Raw genomic sequence first — 26,219 nt, forward strand, 5'->3', positions numbered from 1 at the left:
GTTTTTAAATTGAAACGAATAGGAATCAAACTTCGGACACTGTTTATAAAAAAAATCAAATTTCGGACAGAGTGAACTCAAATTTCGGACACTCTATTTACAAAACAGTTTGTTGTGGCTTTAAACTCAGTTTATATTTCTGTACAATTACTAATGGAATATAATTGTCAAACAATCGAAAATAACAACGACTTGGTCTGTCTAAAAGTTTACTGCAACCTTGTATGCACACAAAAATGTCTTCTCAAAAATTGTCTACAACCATTGAAGGCTTGTAAACTTGTAATACCATTTGTTTTTTCAACAGTCTCGCTTATGATACTTTCAAGCATTTACCCCCAAAATGCTTGATGTTTCTTTATGTTGTAGCTTCCTGGTTTGAACTATCGTAAGGGTTATATTGCTTAGATAATAATTATACGTTTGGAATCAAGTTATTCGTTGTTCAAAGTAACAAAATGATTCAAGGTAATTCACAGAGCTTGATTCTTGGTTCTTAATTTTTGTTACATAGTTTCATCTATTTTGTCATTATCCTTTTGTTCCCATTTCGCTTTAATAATCCATGAATTTGCAGTTTTTTGCGTTTTCCAGGTCTTTTCTTTCTGCCCATTCGTTCTTCGTGCTTTTTTGACGTAGGACTACGTCTTTCATTTCTATACCGGGGTGTAAAATCAAAGTTTCGAAAACGAAAGCGTTACGCCGGAGACCGAGATTTTGAGTGTTAATAGCTCCTAAACAACTGAACGAAATGGTATGATAAACACTTCATTCGAAAGATAAAATGTCTACGCGTTCTATACTTGTTACTTTCTGATCCAAAAACTTGTTTCAATAGTCTTAAAATTAATTTCAAAACAGGCTATTGAAATCACCAATCGGTATATAAGCGAGCGCCGCTCGGAAATCCACTCAGTTCTAATTGAACAGCGATTGGAGCATGTTGTCGCTGTTGTGGTGAAGCTCTTCATTTATCATGAAAGCGCGAATGAACGGTGTCACCAAGAGCCTGTTTGTGCACCTTAGGCCAGAAGGGAATCCATCAGGAGGAGTGTGATGCCACAAACGGTTCCCCGGGAAGATCTCGAAGCAGCCGCTACACACACACCCATACACGCGCGGAATTCTTTCCGTTTGGATGCCATTCGGCATCGAGAAAGATCCGGAAAATAATCTGCCAGTTCCTCTGGGAATTTAAAAATACATTCATGTGGAAGAGTTTATTTGAATGTTTTCTATCCATGTAACACTATGACCAAATATGTTTCAATCAAGTGCTATTAACAGACGGTTATCGAGTTAGCATAAACCACTGGTGGGCTTCCAGTATCGAGGAAAATGTGGAAATATCTAATCGTTACTGAAAATAATCTGCCAGTTCCTCTGGGAACTTAAAATTACATTCATGTGAAAGAGTTTATTTTAATGTTTTCTATCCATGTAACACTGTGACCAAATACATTTGGTTTTGTGATTTTTCAATCAATCGCAATTAACAGGATAGCTTCTGAAGATTATTCTTCCCCATCGGTAGGATATTTCCGTATCCAATATTGGATGCATCAAATCTTGTGCCTCCAACGTAACGCTCTCGTCTTCGAAGTTCTCCAAATATTCATTCATTCAGAATGAATTCAGATTCATCTTCAAACAAATGATCTCTAAATCAACGATAGTCCTACGTCACCCTTGCGGTTATACCATAGATATAACCCACTTCCTGTTTTTTCTTTCCGTTTCATCTCAGTTTTCCTTTCCTTCAGTTTTCTCAAGTTTTTCACGCGTCGTCATTTCAATCAACTTCTTCGTAGGTTCTACTTCTTCATACACCATAACCCAGGACTCGCTTGTGGCCACTGCAGGAGTAAAGGCCCATTTATACGTTGCTAGTAGCTGACTCGACAGTGAGCAGCTACTGGGCTGGTGAACTCGCTTGACAATTGGTTGACTCGCCTTGTCCGTTCATACAGTGTGAGCTGCTGACGAGAAACTAGATACTATAGCATTGGCTAACTAGGGATGCCAGATGTTTTTTTCAAATGTCCATCAAATTGTCAAAAACAGCAATCGAGTCCAAATTTGACAGATGATTGATTCCAAATCGACTTCTCTATTGGCAGTTTCCGTCTCAGGTTTTCAGTTGCATTTATCATTACACAATTTTATCGCGAAATACACGCTGACCATGTATAAAAATACTTGGTGCTGAATTTCTTCGAACTGCAGGTACTATCCGAAAAAGCAGAAAGGCAAAAGGATTTAGGCAAGGAACTGGGTGCAAGGAAAAGGAGCAACGGATACAATGTTGAAGGAACTTTACGATGATGATCCTCTAGAGTACAGAGCACTTTTGAGAAAAACACCTGAATAAGTGGAAACACTGTTGGATTTCATTGGTCCAACAATACAGCGCCAAAATACACTCATGAGGGATTCTATACCTGCAAGAGTGAAATTAAAAAACGACACTTTAGTGCCTTTCTTTTGGAATATCGTTCAGATTGTTGTCGATATTTTTCAGAATCTCGAAAGCATCCACAGCTAAGATAATTATGGAAGTATGGCAGTCTAAAAGAATTTTTTAAATTTTATTTATTTAGCCAGCAGCTTCGTGTACAATTTGTGAAATGAAAATGATAGTAGATTTGCAGGAGGAATAAATACGCGTCAAAAACTAAAATAATGAATGAAAATGTACTTTTTTAAATCGAATATGTATTCTGTTTCTTAGAACAATACTTTTTTTTTGTGTGTGAATTTTGAATGAAAATTGTGCCTGAGTAGTAGAGATTCTCAAGAAAACTATCCCAAAAAAGTCACAGGAGTGTTGTTTCTGAGACACGACCGCATAGTTGACGTAGGGTTCCGTTAGGCTATGTATTGATTTTGGATATATTTGAAGAATTACATCGTTAAACTCTTTGACCCTGTAAAGGGCCGTTTTGTTTGGTTGTTGGATATTGTTTGTTCACTCCACCAGTGTTTACCGAGTGATGATGACAGAAGGATGGTAAACAGTCGTTGGATGGTGCGTATCAGATAAAAGATACCGAAGTGGAACGAGATATGGTGAAATCCTAGACGAGATGTCTCCTATGTTATTAAAAACTTACCAATGTAATATAACATAATTACTAATACCGGACACAATTATCAATTTTTCTCATCAGTGAAAACATGTTACTTTAATGTAAAGAAAACATAATTGAAATGGAAAAGGAAATTTTCTTTTATAACTTTTACTTTCTGAGTGTTTATTCAATCCAAATGCGAATTTTAATTGGACTAACAACACCTAATACTATATGTAGAGCATATGGGAAATCACTTTTTCTAATATTTCTTCACTTTTCCAATTTTTCTCGCCGTATAAACTTTCCTTGGGTGAAAATGAACACAACAAAAGAGAGAGCTTGAACCAAAGGACCCATTCTCGAGCGGGAACACACCTTGATTTTTATTTATGAAAATTGGAATAAATCGTTTCATATATCAAGTCATTTTTAACACAACTGCTACCATATATAATTTTACACTTACACTTGTGCTAAATTTTTCACAATACACAATCGGTCATTGATATGAAATTTCACGAAGCAACCAACATTAACATTCCAAATTTAAATATTATTTGCAAGAATTAATTTTATCACTCACCTCACTTACAATATAAAAATGCCCCCGACTTGCATATATTTGCAATGCCTATTTCCCTCAGGTAGCTTGGTTTAGATGTGTCTGTCAGGGAATACATTTCGGTATGAACAAAAGCTACCCCTACTTTCATTTATTTGCAATGCCGACTTCTCCCAGGTAGCTTGGTTTTGATGTCCCTGTTAGCCGCATGTGTTGTCAATTTCAACCAATCAGAAGTAGATATTGCCGTTAGGATAGGGGTTAAGATTTTTCAATTGTTCGATAGCTAGTTTCATGACATATATTATTTCTTCAATATAAAAAATTGTTATGGAGTGCCGAAATCGATTGACGCAAAAATTTCATCAATCCACCATGAAATGATTGAGTAATAAGCGTTTGAAATTGGCCAATTTTCACGATGTGCTCGATTTTCGATTTTTAGTTTGTACCCCAATATGTTCCCGAAAGACGTAATCCTACGTCAAAAATAACGTGCCCCGCCAGCGTGCAAAACAAAATAACAACGATTTCGTTTAGAAACTATGAGGGTTTTATTTGTTTTTCCAATAATTTTCAATAGAGACATTTCTTTACATCTGGCATCCCTGATTCGAGCGCTAAATAATATTTTTGTCGTTTTGAGGGATGCGAGTGCGAGTAAATTCAAAAAACTTTGGAGTAGCTCGCACGCCGGATCACACTTGACACTAACTGGCATGATGTGTTCACACGGTGTGAGTAGCTGCTCAGCAATAACTGACTAGACTGACTCGTATGTTTACTCGCACCGTCTGAATTCGGCTTTACGTGTGGCTTACTTTTACCGTGAGTTGACGAGTTGCCAGGATACACGGAACATAGGTAGGGTTCAACGTTTCTTCTGTTAGTAGTTCATCCAGTTGCACATTGTCCACTAATTATTCTACTTCCCTCATATCTATCTGCTGGAAAACATGTGTATTGTTTATACAATGTTTCAAAATATTGCAGTGCGTTATAGATATGAATCTACGCTTTAAATCCATTATAAGCCTGAAAACTCACATTGTAGTATCACCAATCTCAACTGTCCGAGATATGAATCGTAGCGAAAAAGTTCGATTCAAATTTCGGACGCTTTATTTTGTATTTTTTGAAGAAAAAATACATTATACTTGATTATACTTTATAGTCAATTGCGAAACAAATGCCAAACAATAACTGTTAACTGTTAACGATGATGAGAACCGATCAAACACGAGAGAAATTTTAATATTGATCAAACACAAACGATTATGAGTAGTGCTGTTAGATTTTTGCCTATTATGTTATAATTCAAATGTAATTCTCATATAAAGTGCTAGGGGTTACTCTAGAGCAGGGCTTCTCAAAGTGGTCGATATCGATTCCCTAGGATCGATTTCGGTATCCTAGGGGTCGACAGAAACGAAAATTGATTTTGTGAGTCGACGAATCTTGAAAGTCGACCCCTATAAAATAACACAAATTCTTATTTGAAATATTTTAGATGCTGCATAAGTTGTATTACGTGAACCACCCTGTTAGAAAAAGGACTAATATTTTAGTAGAAAGTATTGTTGCTGTACAACTCAACAAGACGATGACCGTGCGCAAGATGAAAAGAAAAAAGTACAAAAGTACAGGATGAAAAATTCGGCAATCACATTCTTTCACATCATCATTTTCACTAGTTTCAGTGAATACGGTTCGAGTTCCAACGAAATTTTCATTCGAAATAAGACACTTTCATTCGATATAAAAATCATTTTATAAAAAACAATATAAAATATAAAAATTCATTTTCATTTGATGATTTGATAATTTCGCTTCGCTTTGAAGAATGAATGGAATGGACGTGGTGCGGAACGAGACTGTATGGAGGTGAAGTGATATTTATTATTGAGTGATAATAGGTCGTATGAATAAAACAGGAAGTGGGTTATATCTATGGTATAACCGCAAGGGTGACGTAGGACTATCGTTGATTTAGAGATCATTTGTTTGAAGATGAATCTGAATTCATTCTGAATGAATGAATATTTGGAGAACTTCGAAAACGAGAGCGTTACGTTGGAGGCACAAGATTTTATGCATCCAATATTGGATACGGAAATATCCTACCGATGGGGAAGAATAATCTTCAGAAGCTATCCTGTTAATTGCGATTGATTGAAAAATCACAAAACCAAATGTATTTGGTCACAGTGTTACATGGATAGAAAACATTAAAATAAACTCTTTCACATGAATGTAATTTTAAGTTCCCAGAGGAACTGGCAGATTATTTTCAGTAACGATTAGATATTTCCACATTTTCCTCGATACTGGAAGCCCACCAGTGGTTAATGCTAACTCGATAACCATCTGTTAATAGCACTTGATTGAAACATATTTGGTCACAGTGTTACATGGATAGAAAACATTCAAATAAACTCTTTCACATGAATGTATTTTTAAATTCCTAGAGGAACTGGCAGATTATTTTTCGAATCTTTCTCGATGCTGAACGGCATCCAACGGAAAGAATTCCGTGCGTGTATGTGTATGTGTAGCGGCTGCTTCGATGGTCACCTTCTCTTCTCCTGAAGGATCGGCTTCTCTGTGCTCCCTCACAGTTTCAAACAAACTGCTTGCGTTTCAGGGTAGATCTCGATCCTTCGCCGTCCAGCATCCTCAGCAACGATGTTGTCTTGTCGATGTCCTCACGAAAAATGAATGCGTCTCACCACCAGAGTATCGCTTAAGTATGCTTTTTGTGCGTGATTGAATCGAGAGAAGGCGTGGTTTACGATGGCAATTTGGAAGGCAAACTAGAGGGGAATGAACTCTCTGAGCTCGGAACTTTCGGCGACTGAGCAATAATCGATTGCGGGCGCATACAATATTGGATACGGAAATATCCTACTGATGGGGAAGAATAATCTTCAGAAGCTATCCTATTAATTGCGATTGATTGAAAAATCACAAAACCAAATGTATTTGGTCACAGTGTTACATGGATAGAAAACATTAAAATAAACTCTTTCACATGAATGTAATTTTAAACTCCCAGAGGAACTGGAAGATTATTTTCAGTAACGATTAGATATTTCCACATTTTCCTCGATACTGGAAGCCCACCAGTGGTTTATGCTAACTCGATAACCTTCTGTTAATAGCACTTGATTGAAACATATTTGGTCATAGTGTTACATGGATAGAAAACATTCAAATAAACTCTTCCACATGAATGTATTTTTAAATTCCCAGAGGAACTGGCAGATTATTTTCCGGATCTTTCTCGATGCCGAATGGCATCCAAACGGAAAGAATTCCGCGCGTGTATGTGTGTGTGTGTAGCGGCTGCTTCGAGATCTTCCCGGGGAACCGTTTGTGGCATCACACTCCTCCTGATGGATTCCCTTCTGGCCTAAGGTGCACAAACAGGCTCTTGGTGACACCGTTCATTCGCGCTTTCATGATAAATGAAGAGCTTCACCACAACAGCGACAACATGCTCCAATCGCTGTTCAATTAGAACTGAGTGGATTTCCGAGCGGCGCTCGCTTATATACCGATTGGTGATTTCAATAGCCTGTTTTGAAATTAATTTTAAGACTATTGAAACAAGTTTTTGGATCAGAAAGTAACAAGTATAGAACGCGTAGACATTTTATCTTTCGAATGAAGTGTTTATCATACCATTTCGTTCAGTTGTTTAGGAGCTATTAACACTCAAAATCTCGGTCTCCGGCGTAACGCTTTTGTTTTCGAAACTTTGATTTTACACCTCGGTATAGAAATGAAAGACGTAGTCCTACGTCAAAAAAAAGTATTTACTTATTCTGCCCGTTTCCAAGTAAAGTAAACTTTCCTAGTATTTACTTGAATCCGTATGAATAAATGTTTACTTTACTAATTTCATTTTCGAATTCGAACATAGTTTTTACTTTGTCAAACATCTGTCAACTGATTGTTTAGGTTTCGTTTCAAATCGTTTTCTTTTGGACAAAGCGTGAAATCGCGATGAAAAAGGAATAGTGTCGACGTCTGGTGGCGACTTTCAATTAGGGACCATAGTTTGGGTCCCTATCTCGTTAATGTAATACCTATCATATTAGAAGACACGAAGCCAGTTTTCAAATGTTAAAATTTGAATGAAAATGTTCACATCATGTTATTTAATCACTTAAAACACTTTTTTCCGACTTTTATTTAACCCTTTGTCTATACATTTCCAACATTATTACTGAAACTTTTCATTATAATATAAAGTTGTCTTCAAAAACAATTTTCGTACAAGATTTTTTCACCACCTGAAAACAAAAGTGTTTTTCATTTAAACAGAATGCCAAATTAGTACGGAAAGGTTATTTTTCATTAATAATTCAAATTTTAAAAACGTGTTCATTCCGCCTGAAAATCAATCAATTTTTTTACGCTCCCCTAAACTAGTAAACGAAGCTCAATGCCATCAATGCGGATCGTTAGCTTGTTTAACTTCAAGCGCAAGATAGCAGCATTAAGTGCGATTCACATACAACATCCACATCACGTTCACGTTCCGTCCCGTCACGTTGCGTCAATTATCTTTCCAAGCAGTTCTTATGCAAACATTCACATACACCGGCAACGGCAACTTCGACTTGCCGTTGCTGGTGTATGTGAATGCTTCAACAGGAATTGCATGGAAGAATAATTGACGCACCGTGACGTGACGGAACGTGAACGTGACGTGGATGTTGTATGTGAATCGCACTTTAAACATAAATCTTTAACCTTTTAAGCCCTCTTTATGTGAGAAATTTTTACCAAAACTTGATGAATTAACATGTAACGACTTGACGAGTAACATTTAAATTGAAATATTGCTTTATTTGCATAAGCGATTTTGAGGTATTCGCAACTGTCCTAGCTATTTCCCGCTTATCCCGGTCAAAGAGCTTCGATTTACGTTGAGCTCTCTCCTTCTTATCCTCGAGGATTCGTCAAATAATTGAACACCACTTGATGGAATCGTCCAATTCGACGAGACATTTCTCTGATATCTAAATTTTTTTTGGTGAAACGCATCAATTTGTCTTTCTTTTCTTTCCGTGAGCACTTTTCCCTTCGTCTTTTTCCAGATTTATTGATTAAAACAACTAAAACAACGAAAAAATGTAACTGGTCTTATAAGTTTCTATAAAATACACTATACACTTGAAAAATACGAAAACATTCGTTTACGCTCACACACACATACGAAAATGGTAGTCAGCAATACCAATATACTAGAATGTAAGTTGAAGCATTGCTTGTTTACAATGGCATAAAGCTGCAAGATCATCACCTGGTCTCATAGAAGTTGGACAGAGTGTAGCTCGCTGAAATTACAGCGAGGATGGTCTCGTAGAGAAGTACAATTCATCCTAACATAAGACAATCCGAATTGTCTCAACTCGCTATCAGTTAAGCAGTATTGGGAACAACACGAACAACAAAAATCAGGAACATCGATTAGTTGAAAAATCGTTGAAATCGAAAAAACTGGAACCGCAAACGATGTGTGTCGGCTGATATATTATGCAATTTATTCTAGATAACGATGAATAATTTGTTCTACATTATTCATGAAAATGTCAAATCATCTGTATCGCATCTCTAAACAGTTTCCATTCAACATTCATGAATTTGAATCTCTCCCATTTCCAAGTAATCAAAGCTTTATTGCTCTATTCTCATGCTTAAGAGTCATACAACATTCCAGTGTTCACACCACGAAGTGGTGTAAATCGCACAATCCGGCTAGTAAACGAACAACTCTTTGATGGAAAATTCCACAGTCTCATTTAATGCTTTCGAGATACAGTCTATCGCAAAATTGAGTGTACAAATGCTACTTGACGATATTTTCCATTTATTTGGTATGAAATATTTTGAATACATTGATTCTTTTGATGCATATTTTTGCTAATTGTTTATTCATTAAAATTGAAAACAATCTCTATTCTAGGCATCGTAGAATTGAGTGTACACCTTAAATTTCTCCGAACAAATTAGTCTTGTAAGTAATTTTCTTTGCGAATTAGCGTACTTTTTTCATCAGTGATTAGTGTCAACACTTAACCATTGCTTGGGCAGTGTTGGTTTTTTTTCTTATTGATGTTTGCATTTTTTTTATCGAAATGGCAAGTTAGAGGAAAGAAATAGATATTGTTACACGTACAATAATAATAAATATGAATTGTCGTGGAAATACATTGCAGAAAATAGCAGATATAGTCGGAATTACTCACTTTACAGCAAATAAAATTATACACAAGTGGAAATACGAAGGAACCATGGAAAATCTCCCGAGTAGAAGATACAAACGTATCCTGTCTTCTGATGATGAACGAGTAATTATGCGAAAGAACCCTATAACAAACATTCCTAAATTGACTACCGAAGTGGCCGGAATCATTGGAAGACCTGTCAGCGCAGATACTGTCCGGAGAGCAGCATACAGGCTCAATCTGAAAGGTCGTAATGGCCGTGAAAATTATTTCATCTCAATGGCGAATATGAAAAAACGACTACAGTTTGCTAAGGCATGTGTAAACAGACCTGAGGAATTCTGGAACAAGGTCTCTTATACGGATGAGCCGGATACCTTCTTCTTCTTCTTCTTCTTTCTTGAATGGCTTTAACGTTCCCTGTGGAACTTTTGCTGTCTCAACGTATGCATTAACTAGCGTCATTTATTAATACTTAGTTGAGATTTCTTAAGCCAAATAACACGCCTTGAATGTATTCCGAGGGGCAAGCTCTTGAATACGCGTGACCACAGTGCAAATCGAAGGAAATTTCTTTGACGAAAAATCCTCCGGCCAGAACGGGAATTGAACCCGAACACCCGGCATGATAATGTGAGACGCTAACCACTCGGCCACGAGTGCATTAGCCGGATACCAATCTCTTTGAATCGGATGGAAGACAGATGGTGTGGAGGAAACCAGTATCGGTGCTCCAGGTTCAACATTTGGTTCCCACAGTAAAACACGGCTGCGGTAGTCAGATGATATATGATACATTGGCGGCTTCTGGATCTGGAACCATGGTTTATCGATTCCGAAGGAAGAGTATCCTTTTGCGGTACATCGGAATACACGGCGCGAGTCGTGAAAAAATGTCTCACTTATCTGAACCGATGATAGTGATTTTGATCCCATACTTATTCGGAGTGTTTTGAGCTTTGCTAGATCTGATGGACAAAATGGCTTAATTGATCTTCCTGAAATGTAATCTGCAGTCTCCCGTTCTGAAATTGGGTCTCCCTCGTAATTACTACTTTCAACAGAATAATGACCCGAAACAAACTGACCTCATCGTGCGGGAATACTTGCTCTATGATGTCCCAATCAACTCAAAACACCTCCGCAATCACCGGCTTTCAACACTATTAAGTATCTATGGTGGGAGATCAAGAATCATCTGAAGAATAAAAATCCAGGGGACAAAACGGAACTCAAAACGACGATTACGGAAATCTGGAGGGGGCACTTCCGTCTACAGTGTTCAGAAATCTCGACACGGCGCATGCAGAAAGTGCTGGACACCAAAGGGGGGCCATACCAGATACTAGGGGATTGATTTTTGTTATCTGTTAACATTTCTGAACTGATTTTCATTTTCTTTTTAAGGAAAACCTCAACTGTACACTCAATTTTGCCACGTCTTAATTGGAAATTTTTTGTTTGTATATGAAATATGAAGTAGAAATATGACAATTTTAATTCTCTTCTTATCACTACATGAGAGTAAAATGGATCAATTTTACGATGTATATGAGTCGCATTTAATTATTTACTTTTAAACCCCATAAAACTCAACAAAAAAACAAAGCCGCATGAGGTGTATACTTAATTTTGCGATAGACTGTATGTCCCTTTGCTGAACGCGATCAAACAACAAATGAACAGAAACAATACTTTGAGAGCAAAAGCGAAAAATAATACCAACGTAAGAATGGAAACGAACTAAAAATATCGCTTTCTTTTCAACTCTGTTCAGAACGCGCGTCGCGCTCGGTTAAACGTCGAACAAAAGGAGGCAAAACGATCATTTTTTGATAAATTTTCATTGTAATAACTACCTCACAACAAAAACAAACACAATAACTGCACGCGGTGAATCCTGCAGCGAAATACAAAAAAAATCGAAATAAAACGGAGCGGGCAAATCATCCAAGAGGAGAGACATACTTACGGAATAAAATGCCAACCGACAAAAAGTGGCAGAAAGCGTAATAATATTGTATTTTATGTATTATTATAAAAATATCAATAATGCAGCCCGAATGAGCACGAAAAAGGCGGATAGAATATAAATAACAAAAGCAACACACAAACGCTTCGACGTTCATTTCTCGTTTTGCATATATATTTTTTAAATATTATATGTCCTGAAATTGTACAATTCTTTTCAATCATGGCCATCATCATCATCCTCCTGCGGAGCAGGGCAGAGGATAAAATTTCAAATATAATAACTCGCATACTTGCTGCTTTTTCGTACATTGCGTTGGAACTTCCTTCGCAGTGTCCTGTTTGTGGGTAGACCCCGCCGAAGGAGGAGTATCCTTTTGCGGAACATCGGAAAACACGGCGCGAGTCGTGAAAAAATGTCTCACTTATCCGAACCGATGATAGTGATTTTGATCCCATACTTTTCGGGGTGTTTTGAGCTTTGCTAGATCTGATGGACCTTAGGCAGACTTCGAACATGGAAGCAATTGAATTTTATCACTGGCAATGATGGTCATCATGTTATATTCAATTACAGATGTCCCTTCCTGCAGCTTTTCAAGCTGAGAAATTTACTTTAAAAAACACTCCCTTATTCAGATGTAGTCGTACACCAAGCAATGAAAAACATTTCATTGCATTTCATTTCAAAACATTCTCCCAAATTAGACGATTCTAACTATTCCCCGAAGAAACCTCATGAAAGTTGATATTGGCATGGGTGCAATTTGTTTGGCAGATTTTCTCCTTTGTCCCCTATAATTGCATTCAATGCTAACATCTCGTGACCCACAATACAGGACATTGACTCGTCACCAAATTCATTGTGTCACACAATTGACGGTCACATTTCTCATTGATATCCAATTAAACTTCGAACGCTGAATGCAACTGGCTTGCGACTAAGTTCATTCTAACATACTTTTCTCATTCAACGGTTTTGAATGAATATTGAGGAACACAAAACAATTTTTTCGCAGAAAAAATATCAGATTTCTATTATGCGGTCCTCCTGTGGTTATAACATGTAACTGATGACGGGTGGATGCGCATGATTGAATGTTGGTTTGGCATTACGTTTCCTTTTTTTTGCCTCTGCATTTGAACTTAATAAAAGGAAATCAATAAATATGTTTTTTTTTGCTTTTAATTTAATTATTGATCAAATACTATCAATCACTCATGTTTTGGTTTAAATTTCTTGCCGCTTTGCGTTTTGTGGGATGGGAACTATGTACATCGCGATACTGTAAAAGAATCCTTCCCCGGAGATAATCATATATCTCGAAACCAAACAATAGAACTTTGTACTTTCGAATCGCTTGTTGTGGGAACGCCTGTGGGAACATGAATTCAAAACCCCTTCTTCTACTGCTTGACTCAATTACCAGTCCTTTTCAGCAACAACCTGATGATGTATATCGCTTTCGTTTGTCTTTTTGTCCATTGTAATAATGAGACGTGGAGTGTCTCCGTTCTGTGTCTATTAAAACATACAATCGCGAGATGTTCTTTTTTTCGGGACGAACAAAAGAAATCCTTGCGAAAGAAAAACGTGTTCACTTGGCGGAAGCCTATGTTCGCGAGTGAGTGTGAGCAAAGTGCTCGGTGCGGTAGAAGTAATCCTCGTTTGCACATAAATATGAGCAAGTATAATAACTCACTAGAAAACAATACCGGCAAATGATTACAAAAAGCTGCGACATGAACTTTTGAATTTTAGATTCTACGCTGAATAGTTAACTTTTTTTTCAATACATTCCAACAGTTTAAGTTTCAGTAAACAAAGCGTTGTAAAACTCTATCATATTCAATGAGGTCAGAATGTATTTGCAATAATTTTTGAGTTAGCTTATGATTATATCATTAAAAATGTAATTAGGTTTCATTTGGTCAAGGTAACCATAGTAAATGAAGCCTTTGATTTCTACGTTGTCGGACAAAACTTGGAGAAAAAATAATCCAATCAAATTTAAATTTTAATATTTTTGAAATAAATTTAATAACTTCTACAAAAGTGAACCGATTTTTATTTTCAAAAAACGAAAATAAAGCCTATTTTAGGACATTTACGATGTGACCACCTCTTTTTTAGATAACGCGTTTTAAACGTTGAAAAAAAATTCTTCATGCACCACTCTAACATTACGACTTTGATGCTGTTGAAAATCCGAGTTATTTCTTCTTTGAGTTCCTTAAAATGTTGTGGCTTATTAACATTAACTTGGGGGTCTCCGTAGCCACATTGGTTGCGCGTTCCACATTGCCACATTGGTAAGCGATCGATCGTGAGTTCGAAACTCTGGGCCCTCATTGACCATCTTTGTGTTGTTACAGAATAACTACGTCCAAGCAACAATCATTAGCGATGGAGATCGATCCACGGTCGAAATAAGATCGATTCATCCATACAACTTCTCTGCTCTGCAAGACACATCGGGCTGCTGTTCTATAAATAACTCAACAATGACCAATCAACTGTCTCCGCTATCCGGTGGTCTAACTTGGATAATGGAAGAACAGAAAGAATACTCTTACGCCTAAATGGCTACTGTGTAAATGTACCTACGTCTATAATTAGCACATTACACAGTTGCCATTTGCCAGTATTCCTTCTATACCATTACATATGGTACATTTACACAGTAGCCCTTTAGGCGTAAGAGTATTCTAAAATGGTAAAATGCTAATGAGCCTAAAATAAACAAAAGGGATTAAAAAAATAACATTAACTTCACGTACCCCCAGAGGAAGTAATCGACGACGAGAAATGTTGAAATTCTTACCATAAGAGGACAAAGTTTCATTAAGGCTTCGGTTGCTCGAGTAATACTATTTTACTAAAAATACACGTTCTTGTAAATTGTACATCTTGACACTAAAAAAGTCACAGGAGGGTTATGTCCAAGACACGACCGCATAGTTGACGTAGGATTCCGTTAGGCTATCTGCTGCACGCTGATTTTGGATACGTTTGAAGAATTACATTATTAAACTCTTCGATAATGATTTGGCTCCGTTTTGTCTGGTTGTTAGGTATTGTTTGTTCACTTCACCAGTGTCCATAACCGAGTGATAATGATAGATTAGATGGTGCGTATCACGTACCAAAGCCGCCCTCTGTGGTCCTGGGCGAGATGGCGCCTGTGTTATGTATGGATGAAATAAAGAAAAAAAGCTTATCAAAGCAATATAAGATAATTTTCATTATCGAACCCAATTTTTCTCACCAGAAAAAAAGTGTTACTTTAGTATAGAGAAAATATATTTGAAATGGAAAAGTAATTTCATTCATAACTTTTTATTTTCTGAGTATTTATTAAACCCATTTCTTTTCACTTTAAACCCAACGGAACACGATGCTACATGCCTCAATGCTAACAGCACCCAATACGTATGTAGAGCATATGTGAAATCACTTTTTCGAATATTCCTTCATTTTTCCAATTTTCCTCGTCGCATGAACAGAGATGCCAACCTCCCTGATTTTTCAGGATTTCCCAGACTTTTTGGCACGCTCCCTGATATCCTGACGAACACTCAATTTTCCCTGATTTTTATAAAATGATCCTGATTTTCCCTGATTTTTTACTTTTTGCTAAATCAGAACAAAAAAATAATTCATAATAAATATACTGGGATCACTGGCAAAGTTCTGTTGGTTGTGTATGAGAACTGTCATAATAGTCTACATTAAAAAGCTTTCCAGTCCGCGCTCATATAATGGTTACTCTTTCTTTCGTTTATCATCTATCTGTTCACGATTTCGAAGGTGTGTATGAGAACGATGAGAACTGTCATAATAGTCTACACTAAAAAGCTTCCCGGTTCGCGCTTTTATAATGCTTACTCTTTCTTTCGATTATACTCTATCTGTTCGCGTTTCCGAAGAAACAGTGTCGATATTTTTCAAATTTTGAAGTTAACGTGAGAGAAATATACTCTATAAAAATCATACGCCCGAAGGTAAATTCGAATGTTATATATTGTTTTATTGTTATTGATGTTTCTAAATTGTCGTAGTTATACTATCACAAATTATACTCGAAAAACGTGTAGTGGTAAAAATGCCTAAAAAAGGACAAGCTCCAGTTGCAAGCGGAAGTTTGCTCAAATATTTCAAAAAAAGCGGTTCGTAAAAAATATAAATCATATGTTGAAGATTATGTTAGTAATCATTGATGATTTTTTTTCCAGAAAATCTTCCAAGTCAGTCGCCTTCGGGAGGAGAGTCGGTTCTGATGGAGGAGTCGATTTCGGAGAAGCAGTCAGTTCAGGAAGAGCAATCGATTCCAGTAGCACGAGAAATAAGTGATTGTGGCAGTGGTCCAACTCTAACCATCGATACGTCAGATGATGACACTGACGACGTCGAGCATTCCGAGCATATTGCAGTAAATAAATCTTCAAATTACGTAAGTAATGGATTTTCGGAGAGTATTCACTCAAATTTCACTCCACTTTTCATTGATTCGATTAGGATGAGCATACTGAACCCCTGTCGAAGAAGCGAAAAAGAGTTGGCCAGAAATACTCCAGAGAATGGGAAAGGCAATTGTCTTGGTTGGCTCCGAGTGCAGATTGTTATTTCGGATTTTGTCGTGTCTGTAAGAAAGACGTAAAAGTTTCCGCTGGTATCAAGGACTTGCTGAAGCACGCCGATACACAAAAGCATCAGCAGAATGAAAGGACACTTAAAGTACCCATGAAGAGCATCGAACAGCTTACGACTTCAAGTCTTAACGAAAAGGTTCGGAATGCTGAATTGCAGATGTGTGCTTGGGGAGCCTCGCGTAATAAGTCCGCTTCCGAAGTTGAGGAATTTGCAGCTATCATGCGTCACATTTGTCCTGATTCGGATATCGCAAAAGGAATCAAGTTGGGACGAACAAAAGTAACCTCTATCATTACTAACGTAGTCGGCGAAGGGTATCATGAAGAACTGATAGCTCATCTCAAAACCGCTAAGTTTAGTTTGATAGTAGACGAGTCCACCGATATTAGCGGAAAAAAATCTCTTGTGTTGATTACGCGGACTTACTTCTGGGAAGGTGATTCTCTAACAATCAAGGATTGTTTTTACAATTTATTTGAAGTTGTCAAAACCGACTCTAGGACTTTGCATGAATTAGTAACCAAGTCATTCAATGAGGATAGGATTCCATACACGGAAAATATGCTTGGATATGGAGCTGATGGTGCAAAAAATATGACAGGGGAAAATTTGTCTCTAGCTGCTTTACTAAAAATTGATTGCCCCTCGCTTTTTGTGATGAAATGTGTTTGCCACAGCATTGCATTGTGCTCTTCCTATGCATGTAAACATATTCCTGATTACGTAGAACAACTTTGTCGGAACATTTATAATTATTTTAGTTGTAGCCCAATGCGTTCGAGCAAATTTAGCGAGATTCAATCGCTACTAGAGCTGAAACCCCTAAAAATGCTACATCCTAGCGCCACACGATGGTTGTCGTTAGAAGGTGTGGTACAGCGAGTTCTGGATCGATTTGATTCACTCAAGACATACTTTGATTGTGCAAAGAGCGTAGATCGAGTCGAAAAGGCGAAAGTTATTTTAATTTACGAAGCATTAAAATCTCCTGATACGAGGCTGTACCTAACATTTTTATCATACATATTGCCAGTTGTAAATCGACTGAATAAGCTTTTTCAGAGTGAAAATCCGGAATTATTTTCATTACACTCAAATGTTTCGAGACTTTTCAAAACAGTGCTGGATAACTTCATGAAACCAGAATATCTTACGAGTTTAAGAAATTATAATGAGATTAAGTTTGAGGCACAACATTACCTTAGCGAGGATGATGTGTATGTAGGAGTAGCTGCAGAGTTATTGATGAGGGAATATGTTTCAGAATGTAAAATTACCCAAGAGAAAGTTTGCGAATTCAAAATCAATATAACAAGATTTTATGTAACATTTGCCCAGCAGATTCAAAGTAGAATCAACTTCAATGATAAAATTATGGTAAATATGTCTATAATCGAACCTAATAACATCAAAATTAGAAAACATTCATCAATTCTTCCACTTCTGATATGCTTTCCTCATTTGGTTAGCAAAGACTCATTCCAAGACATGGATGATGAATTCAGAGAAATTTTGAACATAGATTTTTCTACCATTGAGTGTAGTGATGCCGTAGATTTTTGGGAAAAAATTTTAACGATCAAAAGATCCGGCGACACATTGGCTTTTCCACTTCTGCGAGAGTTCATACCTTGTTTATTAATTCTTCCACATTCCTCTGCTTCGGTTGAACGACTTTTCTCGCAATTCAATCTCAATAAAACGAAGATTAGAAACAGAATAGGAACGGAAACGATGAAAGGTATATTAGCGACCAAAAATTATGTAGAATTAAATAAAAACGATACAGGTTTCATTACATTTTCGAAGCAAATAACATCAAAATATAACAAATCGATGTACAAGAATCTTAGAAGTAAGAACGTGTAAGCATATTTTTTTAATTAAACTGTAATTATAATCAAAAAGTGTTTTATTTCTTGAACAATATATATAAAATTGTTTGTAAAGCAAGATGTTGCAAGAATTATCCGTGGGACACGACAAATGAATTAGCAGGTTCACTACAGATGTTTAAAATCACCGTTCATGTGCATCAGTTGAAACATGGTTACGTAAATCGTTACGGCTTGTGCGTTTCATCGATGCATCGATTTTTTTAAAGCAAATCCTGGCAGGTGAAGAAAACGGGTCGTTTATAACAATCCGGCTGAACCGGTCTTCACCTGAAAAAAAATTATGATATGGGTCAGGTGGTATTGGAGAGGAATTCTGTATTGTGAGCTTCTACCAAGCAACCAGTCGATACATTCCTACAAGTACTGCTCGCAACTGGATAAATTGAAATTAGCTTCCATAATTAGTTAATGTTTAGAATTGTTAGGCTACCTGATAGATTGGAGAACTTCCTGAATTGATTGCAGAACAATACTATGTATATAAAATTCAAGAAAGAATACTTTTGTTTTCTCAAAAATCGGTACGAACTTTACGGACTTATATGAGCTATCCTGATTTTCCCTGATTTTTTTTTCCATTCTCCCTGATTTTTCAAAAAAATAGTTGGCAACCCTGCGCATGAACGTTCCATGGGAGAAAAAAAATCGTTTCATATTTCAAGTCATTTTAACACAATAGCTACCATAGACAATTTTACACTTACAGTTGTGCTAAAAGTTTTACGAAGCAACCAACATAAAAGTTCCAAATTTAAATTTTGTTTATATTCTATCAAGCATAAGTTCTATTCAGTTCATTGAAACATCATTCTTCACTCAAAAGATTTTTATTGGAACAAAAAAACACTTGTTCATCGCTCTCAACTTATTCGCCAGCACGTATGCAATCAGCAATGCCCACGCTAGTTACAATGAGCACTGTCCATTTGTGCGCGTCGTTAGTTAAACTATCGAGGGTATTTACATGCTGATTTCTCCCAGACACCATGGATTTGAAATCTCTGTTAGGGAATACATGTCGGTGGGAAAAAAATCTCCCCCTACTTTCATGTATCTGCAATGCTAATTTCCCCTAGGCAGCTTGGTTTTGATGTCTCTGTTTGGAACCCGCCGCATATGTCGTCAATTTCTACCTATCAGAAGTGGGTATTTCTGTTAGGATAGGGGTTGAGATTCTTCATTTGTTCGATAGTTAGTTTCATGACATATATTATTTCATTCAATGTAAAAAATTGTTATGGAGTGCTGAAATCGATTGACGCAAAAATCTCATCAATCCATCATGAAATCACTGAACAATAAGCATTTGAAATTGAACAATTTTCACGGTGCGCTCGATTTTCGATTTCCAGTTTGTACCCCAATATGTTCCCGAAAGACGTAATCCTACGTCAAAATGAGTGGGTTATATCTATGATATAACCGCAAGGTTGACGTGGAACTACCTTAGCTTAGCAATCATTCGTTTGTATTGATTAAATTCTTGATTGAATGAAACAGTTTCCAAATTCAAATGAGTTCAATATATTTGCTCTGTAGGTAAAAAAAATGAACAAATGCCATGTAAAGTCAATTCATTTATTGTGATTGATTGTTCTTCGTTACAAGTAAATATAATGACGGACCTTTTACGTTTGGTATGATGACTAGACAAAATATATGTACGGAAGAATTATCAAACGTTTGATGAACCAGCCTAAGGCTGAAAATCTTTCCAATAAAGACAAAAAAAAATTATCAAACGATTATTTTATTTTACATTTCCCTCTGAAGTTTACATCCCAAAAGTGTACATACTTCTCGAATCTCGCATTTGCTTGAAACTGAGAAGTTCATTCGCTTCTAGTGTCTGCACGATTTTCCCAGGTTCCTAAGTTTAGAAGATCATGTTAGGATAGACATATTCCACTCTGCACAAAGGCAAGCGAGGACAAAAGTACTCGCAGTTTGCATTTATTTGCAGAGCCGATTTCCCCAGAAACCTCGGTTTTGAAGTCTGTGTTAGGGAAACACGTTTCAATCGGAACAAAAATACCCCCGATTTGTATGAATTCGCAATGCCGATTTCCCCACGCTCCATGGATTTGAAGTCTGTGTTAGGGAAACACATTCCAGTCGGAACAAAAATACCCCCGACTTGCATGAATTTGAAATACCGATTTCTCCAGGCACCTTGGTTTAGAAATCTCTATTAGGGAACACATTTCGGTGGAAACAAAAACTCCCCCTACTTTCGTGTGTTCTTCTTCTTCTTTTTGGCTTTAAGAGGGTTTAAACTTTTCAGTTCATTCGCCTCTAGGCTCTTTCGTGTGTTTGCAATGCCAAACATCTCTCCTATCCAGTACGAAATGTTCGAGCTATAAGTATTCGAAATCTTTCATTTTTTCCTGCATGTTCTGTGTTTAGGTTTTCATTTTACCCTCCATATATTCCGAGAGTGACAGGAGCATCGAAGCCTCTCTGTTTTCTGAATTTCGGTCGTAGAAAGTGGTCTTTGGTGCTAAAAAGTGTGAAAGTTTAAAGGAACACGTTCGTTTGCCGCAGTGAATTCAGGTCTAACTCCGGATTCAATGGGAAGTGTGTAATTTTCATTCCATGAGTTCGACAAGGCTGAAGAAAGTATTGCTTCCTGGTGCTCCATTTTGTGATGTTAGAGAGTGTAGTGGTGATAGCACGGCTTGTTCTGCTTCTGTGTTCATCTATTCCATTTTCTTCACGCGTTCGTTGTGTTTGTGTGTGTTTCGCTATAATCCATCAGCTAGTCAAACGCGAAGTGTGTGTGTGTGCCAGTGGTAGTGATTTTGTATGACCTTTTGGCAGCATGATCACAGTTTGATACTTGTAGATGCATATATTTATGCAAGCTTGTATGCAATCAATCTTGTTCCACGGCGATGTGGATTATTATGTGCAAGATTTTGCATTGATGAATGGAAAATCTACACTCGGATTATATATTGGTGAGGCGTTCTTCATTATCAAATAAATTAATTCTAGTATATGGGGCGGAGGGTATATTTTTGTGTGTTTATTGGATGAGTTTTTTATTATTTTTCAAATTTATTCCAGAACTCTCTTTTTTCTCGTAGCTTAGTTGTGTGTAAATGTATATCCGTATGAATGTAACTTTTCATTCGAAAAGTGTGGTCTGTTTTAAGTAGTAATAGTTTGCGCGTCGCGTAATATAATTGTGGTTGAAGCGTTCTCGTTCTTACTAAAACAGAAGTTTAACTGTTTCGTCGTGGGCTGTTAGAAAATGTTAATACTTTAATCCTTTAAATGATTACTCCTATAATTCTACAGTTTTTTATTTATTTAATTCTTTAATTTCTTCTTTTTTCGCGATTTAAGTTTGATAAAAAATATTCTCGGTTACCATCTCAGGTTTCTTAAACATAACTTTCCGAAGTCGCTATTGGAAATTGATAGGGTACGCTCGTTGAACAATGGAATATATCGGCGGTCCGATTGGTTTTAGAGAAGTTCCCTTGGTTACCTTCTCAGGTTTCCCAAAGGTAACTCTCCGCCGTCGCAATTGGAGCTCGATAAATAATACACGTAATTAATAACGATATATATCATAATAATTTGACAGAAGTTCCCTCGGTTACCTTGTCAGGTTTCCCACACTCAACTCTCCCCCATCGCGATTGGATTTCTATGAAAAATACGTGTGATAAATAATAAAATATAACCAGTCCAATTGTTTTTACAAGTTCGTGTTTACATAATCACATCACTTACCTCAGTGAATCCTGATACTCACCTCACCCTACTAACAACTGTCCCTTCCATGATAATCGCTAGGGAACCACGCTATAGAGGCGACCCTTCTGGCCTTCGGGCGGCGATTATCATACTAACATTCCTTCCCTTCCCCTGGTGACTGTAAGGACGTGGCCGGCGTCGTTATTGACCATTTAAAGCTCAAATCACCGAAAATTGCACAACGAGAATGATTTGCTAATCCCAAGCGTCATTCTGTGTGTTCTTTGTGCAATTTGGTTGGTTCAGGTCAATCACGGAGAGCAACTACGAATTGTACAGTCTACCCAAGCTCAAGCTCAGGCTCAAGCTCATTTTACCCTCCATATATTCCGGTTAGACGTAGTCCCACGTCAAAACCATTCGTCCCGAAGTGGGGAATCCAGTGTTACCATCGACGGAGCGAAACAAATTTCTTATAAGGAGCTATTCGATTTTTTTGCTTGAGCGTTCAATCTGAAAGACTCTGTACTTGGTCGTATAACCTTTGTTAAGCATCACTTCACGCACCCGGTTCGACATGGATACCACCAACTTCTGACACGTGGTGACCGGTATACCAACAATCTTGAATCCTATCCCACAGTTGCGTCTTCGTTATCCTGACGCCACTTTTTGACAATCTTGGCGGTGTGCTTCGGAACGGTTTCCTGCATGAACCGCCATTTCAGGAGCATCTCCCACTCGGTGTGTGACAGCATAACATCCCTTAGGATGGGGGCGTGGAGGTACTGATCCATGATCTCATCCACCCAGTACAGGGAGCCAACCCAAACCATAATGTTCCCTCCTCCATGCTTGAATGTCTTCGTGGTATACTGTGGCATGTAAGCGCAGCCTATTGGGCAATGGACCCAAGTTTTTCCGTACGAGCCGATGAGATATACCTTCGTCTCATCCGACCACAGTATATTTCGCCACTGCTTTTCCTTCTCCGGACCGATCCAATCAAAGGGGTCTTTCGCGAACTTCAGCCACGCCTTCAGATGCTTCGGTGTCAGCATCGGGACCTTCCGGGGGCTTTTACCTGCTTTTACCCTACTCCATCAACCGCTGCTGAACTGTCCGGGAAGTCACGGACAAGTCCAGTTCGTCCCGAATTTTTTCCAAGTCCTTGAAGGGATCTTCCTTGGAGGCTCGCTTTGTGGCAGAATCATCCTTTGCGGTCGTTTTCCTTGGGCGTTCAGTCGTTTCGGATCATTTGCGGTCATGGAGGACATCTAACACGAAGGCTTTGGATCGTCCCAAGTACTCTGTGATTTCGCTGCTGTATGCTTAGGACATTTTGCGGATGTCCATCCGCTGTGTTTCCGTGCAATTATGCGCGCGACCCATCTTAGACCTGTATTTTTTTATTTTTTCGTTAGTGTGCCCATTTCCATTTTAGGGTGCTTTTATTGAAAAATATTAAACTTGCAAATAAATTGGATTTTATTTTCGTAATTATTGATCGTAGTCGTTTTTTATTGTTTTCATGGCTTTGGACAAGAGGGCCCTATATATATATATTTTTTAATTTTTTTTTTATTTTTATTTTTTGAAGCCTGAGCTTTACATAATATATCTCGATATCAGAGATCGTTATTAATCGTTGGTTCGAAAAAAACATTTTTCCCCCCTCTATCTACTACAAAAATTCATGGATCGGTCCAGATGACCGACATATCAAATTGAAGCTTATGATTATTTACTTTAAACATATATTACTTGTTCGAAAAATTAGAATTTTCGTTTTTGTAATTATTGATTGAAAATATATTACTTGTGCGAATAATTAGAATTTTCGTTTTTGTTTTTTGCAAATTCTTCATAGTTTTCTCGGTTAAAGATGAAGGGTGCTATATTTTTCAATATAGCTGAGTTGTTTTACATAATATATACGAAAATCAGAGGGGCGTTATTTTTTGTTTTTGAGTTATTGTTTTGCAAATTTAACATGTTTTAAGTCTTCGTTCAATATTCCTATGTAAATAGATAATACATATGCGGTTAGAATTCAATCTTCCCGCTAGTGTTATTTTCAGCTTATTGGCTTCAAATTAATATGTCGATCATCTACATCGGTTCAGTAGTTCAAATATAATGAATTTTTGCAAAAAGTCATTTTTGGATAAAAGGGGGAAAACTTTGAAAAATATAACGAAGAAAATAGCATCTCTGATATCGAGATATGTTATGTAAAAAACTTTCAGCTCTCAAGAAAATAAAATATAACAAAATATAGCGCCCTCTTGTCCAAAGCCATGAAAACAATAAAAAACGGCTACAATCAATAATTACGAAAATAAAATTCATTTTTATTATATCCAACTAGCTGTCCCGGCAAGCCCAAAATTTGTTTTTTGTTATCAATACCTTCAAACATTCACGTTTTCTTACTAAGCGCAAATTCATGGGTCCAATCGCAGAACTGTTCATTGATTGATCTTCTATTCGTCCCCGTTGAATTTACTTTTTACTATAAAATTCCTGGTATTTCTAACAAAACTCATCATTATAATATCAGATTATTTTCAGACACAATTCTCGTTCGAAATTTTTCAACCACTTACAAATAAAATTTTTCTCCGTTACATGGAATAACTGTTTGATACATAAAAAATGATAAAATAAAGACAGCCCTAAATCGAACAATTCCTTCCTCGAGTTTTGCTCTTATCAACATATTCGGTGACTCGACAAAAAAAATAGAGGAACAGAGTGCGAAGTCGGAAATTTTAAGTGATTTTTGACATGCTGTAACTACGCGAAAAATCAACGCATATCGATGGGATGCACATCATTTTGAAGCTACAACTACAACAACTCTCAGAACGAACGATCCGTAACTTTCGTTTTCATGCGTTTGTAGGTACAAATATTGTAAGGAGTTATGATACTCACACATATTCATACGCATTTCCACACATACACGCACTCTTCACCCACAAACTCATAAAGACGAAAGTTACGAATCATTCGTTCTGAGAGTCACGTAGGATTTTGTACTTCTGATACGATTTGCGGTTAAATGCTCCTCTAGTTTACTCAAAACTTTGAAAAATCGGCTGAACGTATCAATATGAAACGTTCACGGATGTTTAGGGAATACACTACGCTAAAAAATTGCCTGCAGAGATCGAAATTCTCGCTCGGCTGCGCGATAAATATTCAGTCAATCAATCTAGTTTTCGATGAACCGTGTATTGTTGATATTTTCGTCTCTTACTTTTCACCGCAAATTCTTTTTCAGAGAGAAAGAGATGTGGAAAATCTCTATCTCGGAAGTTCAACGAGAATGCTTTTTCGTCTCTCATTTGGTACTGAAAATATGGAGCAAAAAATCAAAGCTAACTTTACCAACATTAGTTTGTTAGAGCAGCGTCCAAACGATCTGCATTTGAACAGCGTCTGAATTGTACAAATAATACTCCATCTCATGTTCACTTCACGATGAAACCCAATATTGCCGCATGTTTTCAGTTGTACTGAAGAAGTGAAAAACCATTATCGGCATCAAGGAGTCATTGAAAACGAAACCATTTTTCGGCAATCATAACTCTCCGAAAAATAAAAATCGGCTTTGCGTTTCTCGCGAGAATCGAAGTGAGCGTATAACATTCTCTCGCCTCCTATATTCTCAGCTATTTTTCTCTGTGGGTGAAAAATGGATGTTTTTCGTCTCAAATCGGCGAGCATTTCGATCTCTGATTGCCTGCAAACATTAGAATTTACTTCGATATTTGCAGAATAACTGTGGATTTTGTAAAGTACTATAAAAATCCGGGTTTTGACACTTTTCTGAAATCGATGGAAAAAAAATTTTATTTTCCGTCAAAGTAACAAATTATCCTTGTGCAGAATTTATTGGAGTATTCAAAACTGCCTTTCGAATTGCGGTGCATTAGTTGTTTATTGAATTATTCATCATCAAAGAAGAAGGGGTAATTTTTCATTGAAACTGAAATATCTCTGTTTAGGAAGGTCCTACAGGAACGTTCTTGGAACTAAAAAAAATCTGGTTGATAAGATTCGTTGTATTTGCTATTGAGTTGGTTGGCAAAAAATTGGGTTAGT

At 37.1% G+C, this 26,219-nt stretch overlaps 1 protein-coding gene across 1 annotated transcript; it reads left to right on the top strand.

Moving 5' to 3' along the window:
* The first annotated feature begins 15,430 nt into the window (after positions 1-15,430).
* On the top strand, positions 15,431-16,507 carry LOC129761397 (uncharacterized). The gene is made up of 2 exons (XM_055759118.1): positions 15,431-16,016; positions 16,083-16,507. The coding sequence occupies exons 1-2, from the start codon at positions 15,953-15,955 to the stop codon at positions 16,505-16,507; spliced, it is 489 nt and encodes a 162-aa protein (XP_055615093.1). The 5' UTR covers positions 15,431-15,952.
* Positions 16,508-26,219: the final 9,712 nt, after the last annotated feature.

This window comes from Toxorhynchites rutilus, chromosome 1, assembly GCF_029784135.1.
Source record: "Toxorhynchites rutilus septentrionalis strain SRP chromosome 1, ASM2978413v1, whole genome shotgun sequence".
Taxonomy (NCBI): Eukaryota; Metazoa; Arthropoda; class Insecta; order Diptera; family Culicidae; genus Toxorhynchites; species Toxorhynchites rutilus.

Bases quoted from the DNA above. Each gene is read 5' to 3' on its own strand.
- LOC129761397 (XM_055759118.1), top strand. From the start codon at position 15,953: ATGCCTAAAAAAGGACAAGCTCCAGTTGCAAGCGGAAGTTTGCTCAAA. The intron at 16,017-16,082 runs GTTCGTAAAAAA...TTTTTTTTCCAG, and splicing joins CAAATATTTCAAAAAAAGCG to AAAATCTTCCAAGTCAGTCG.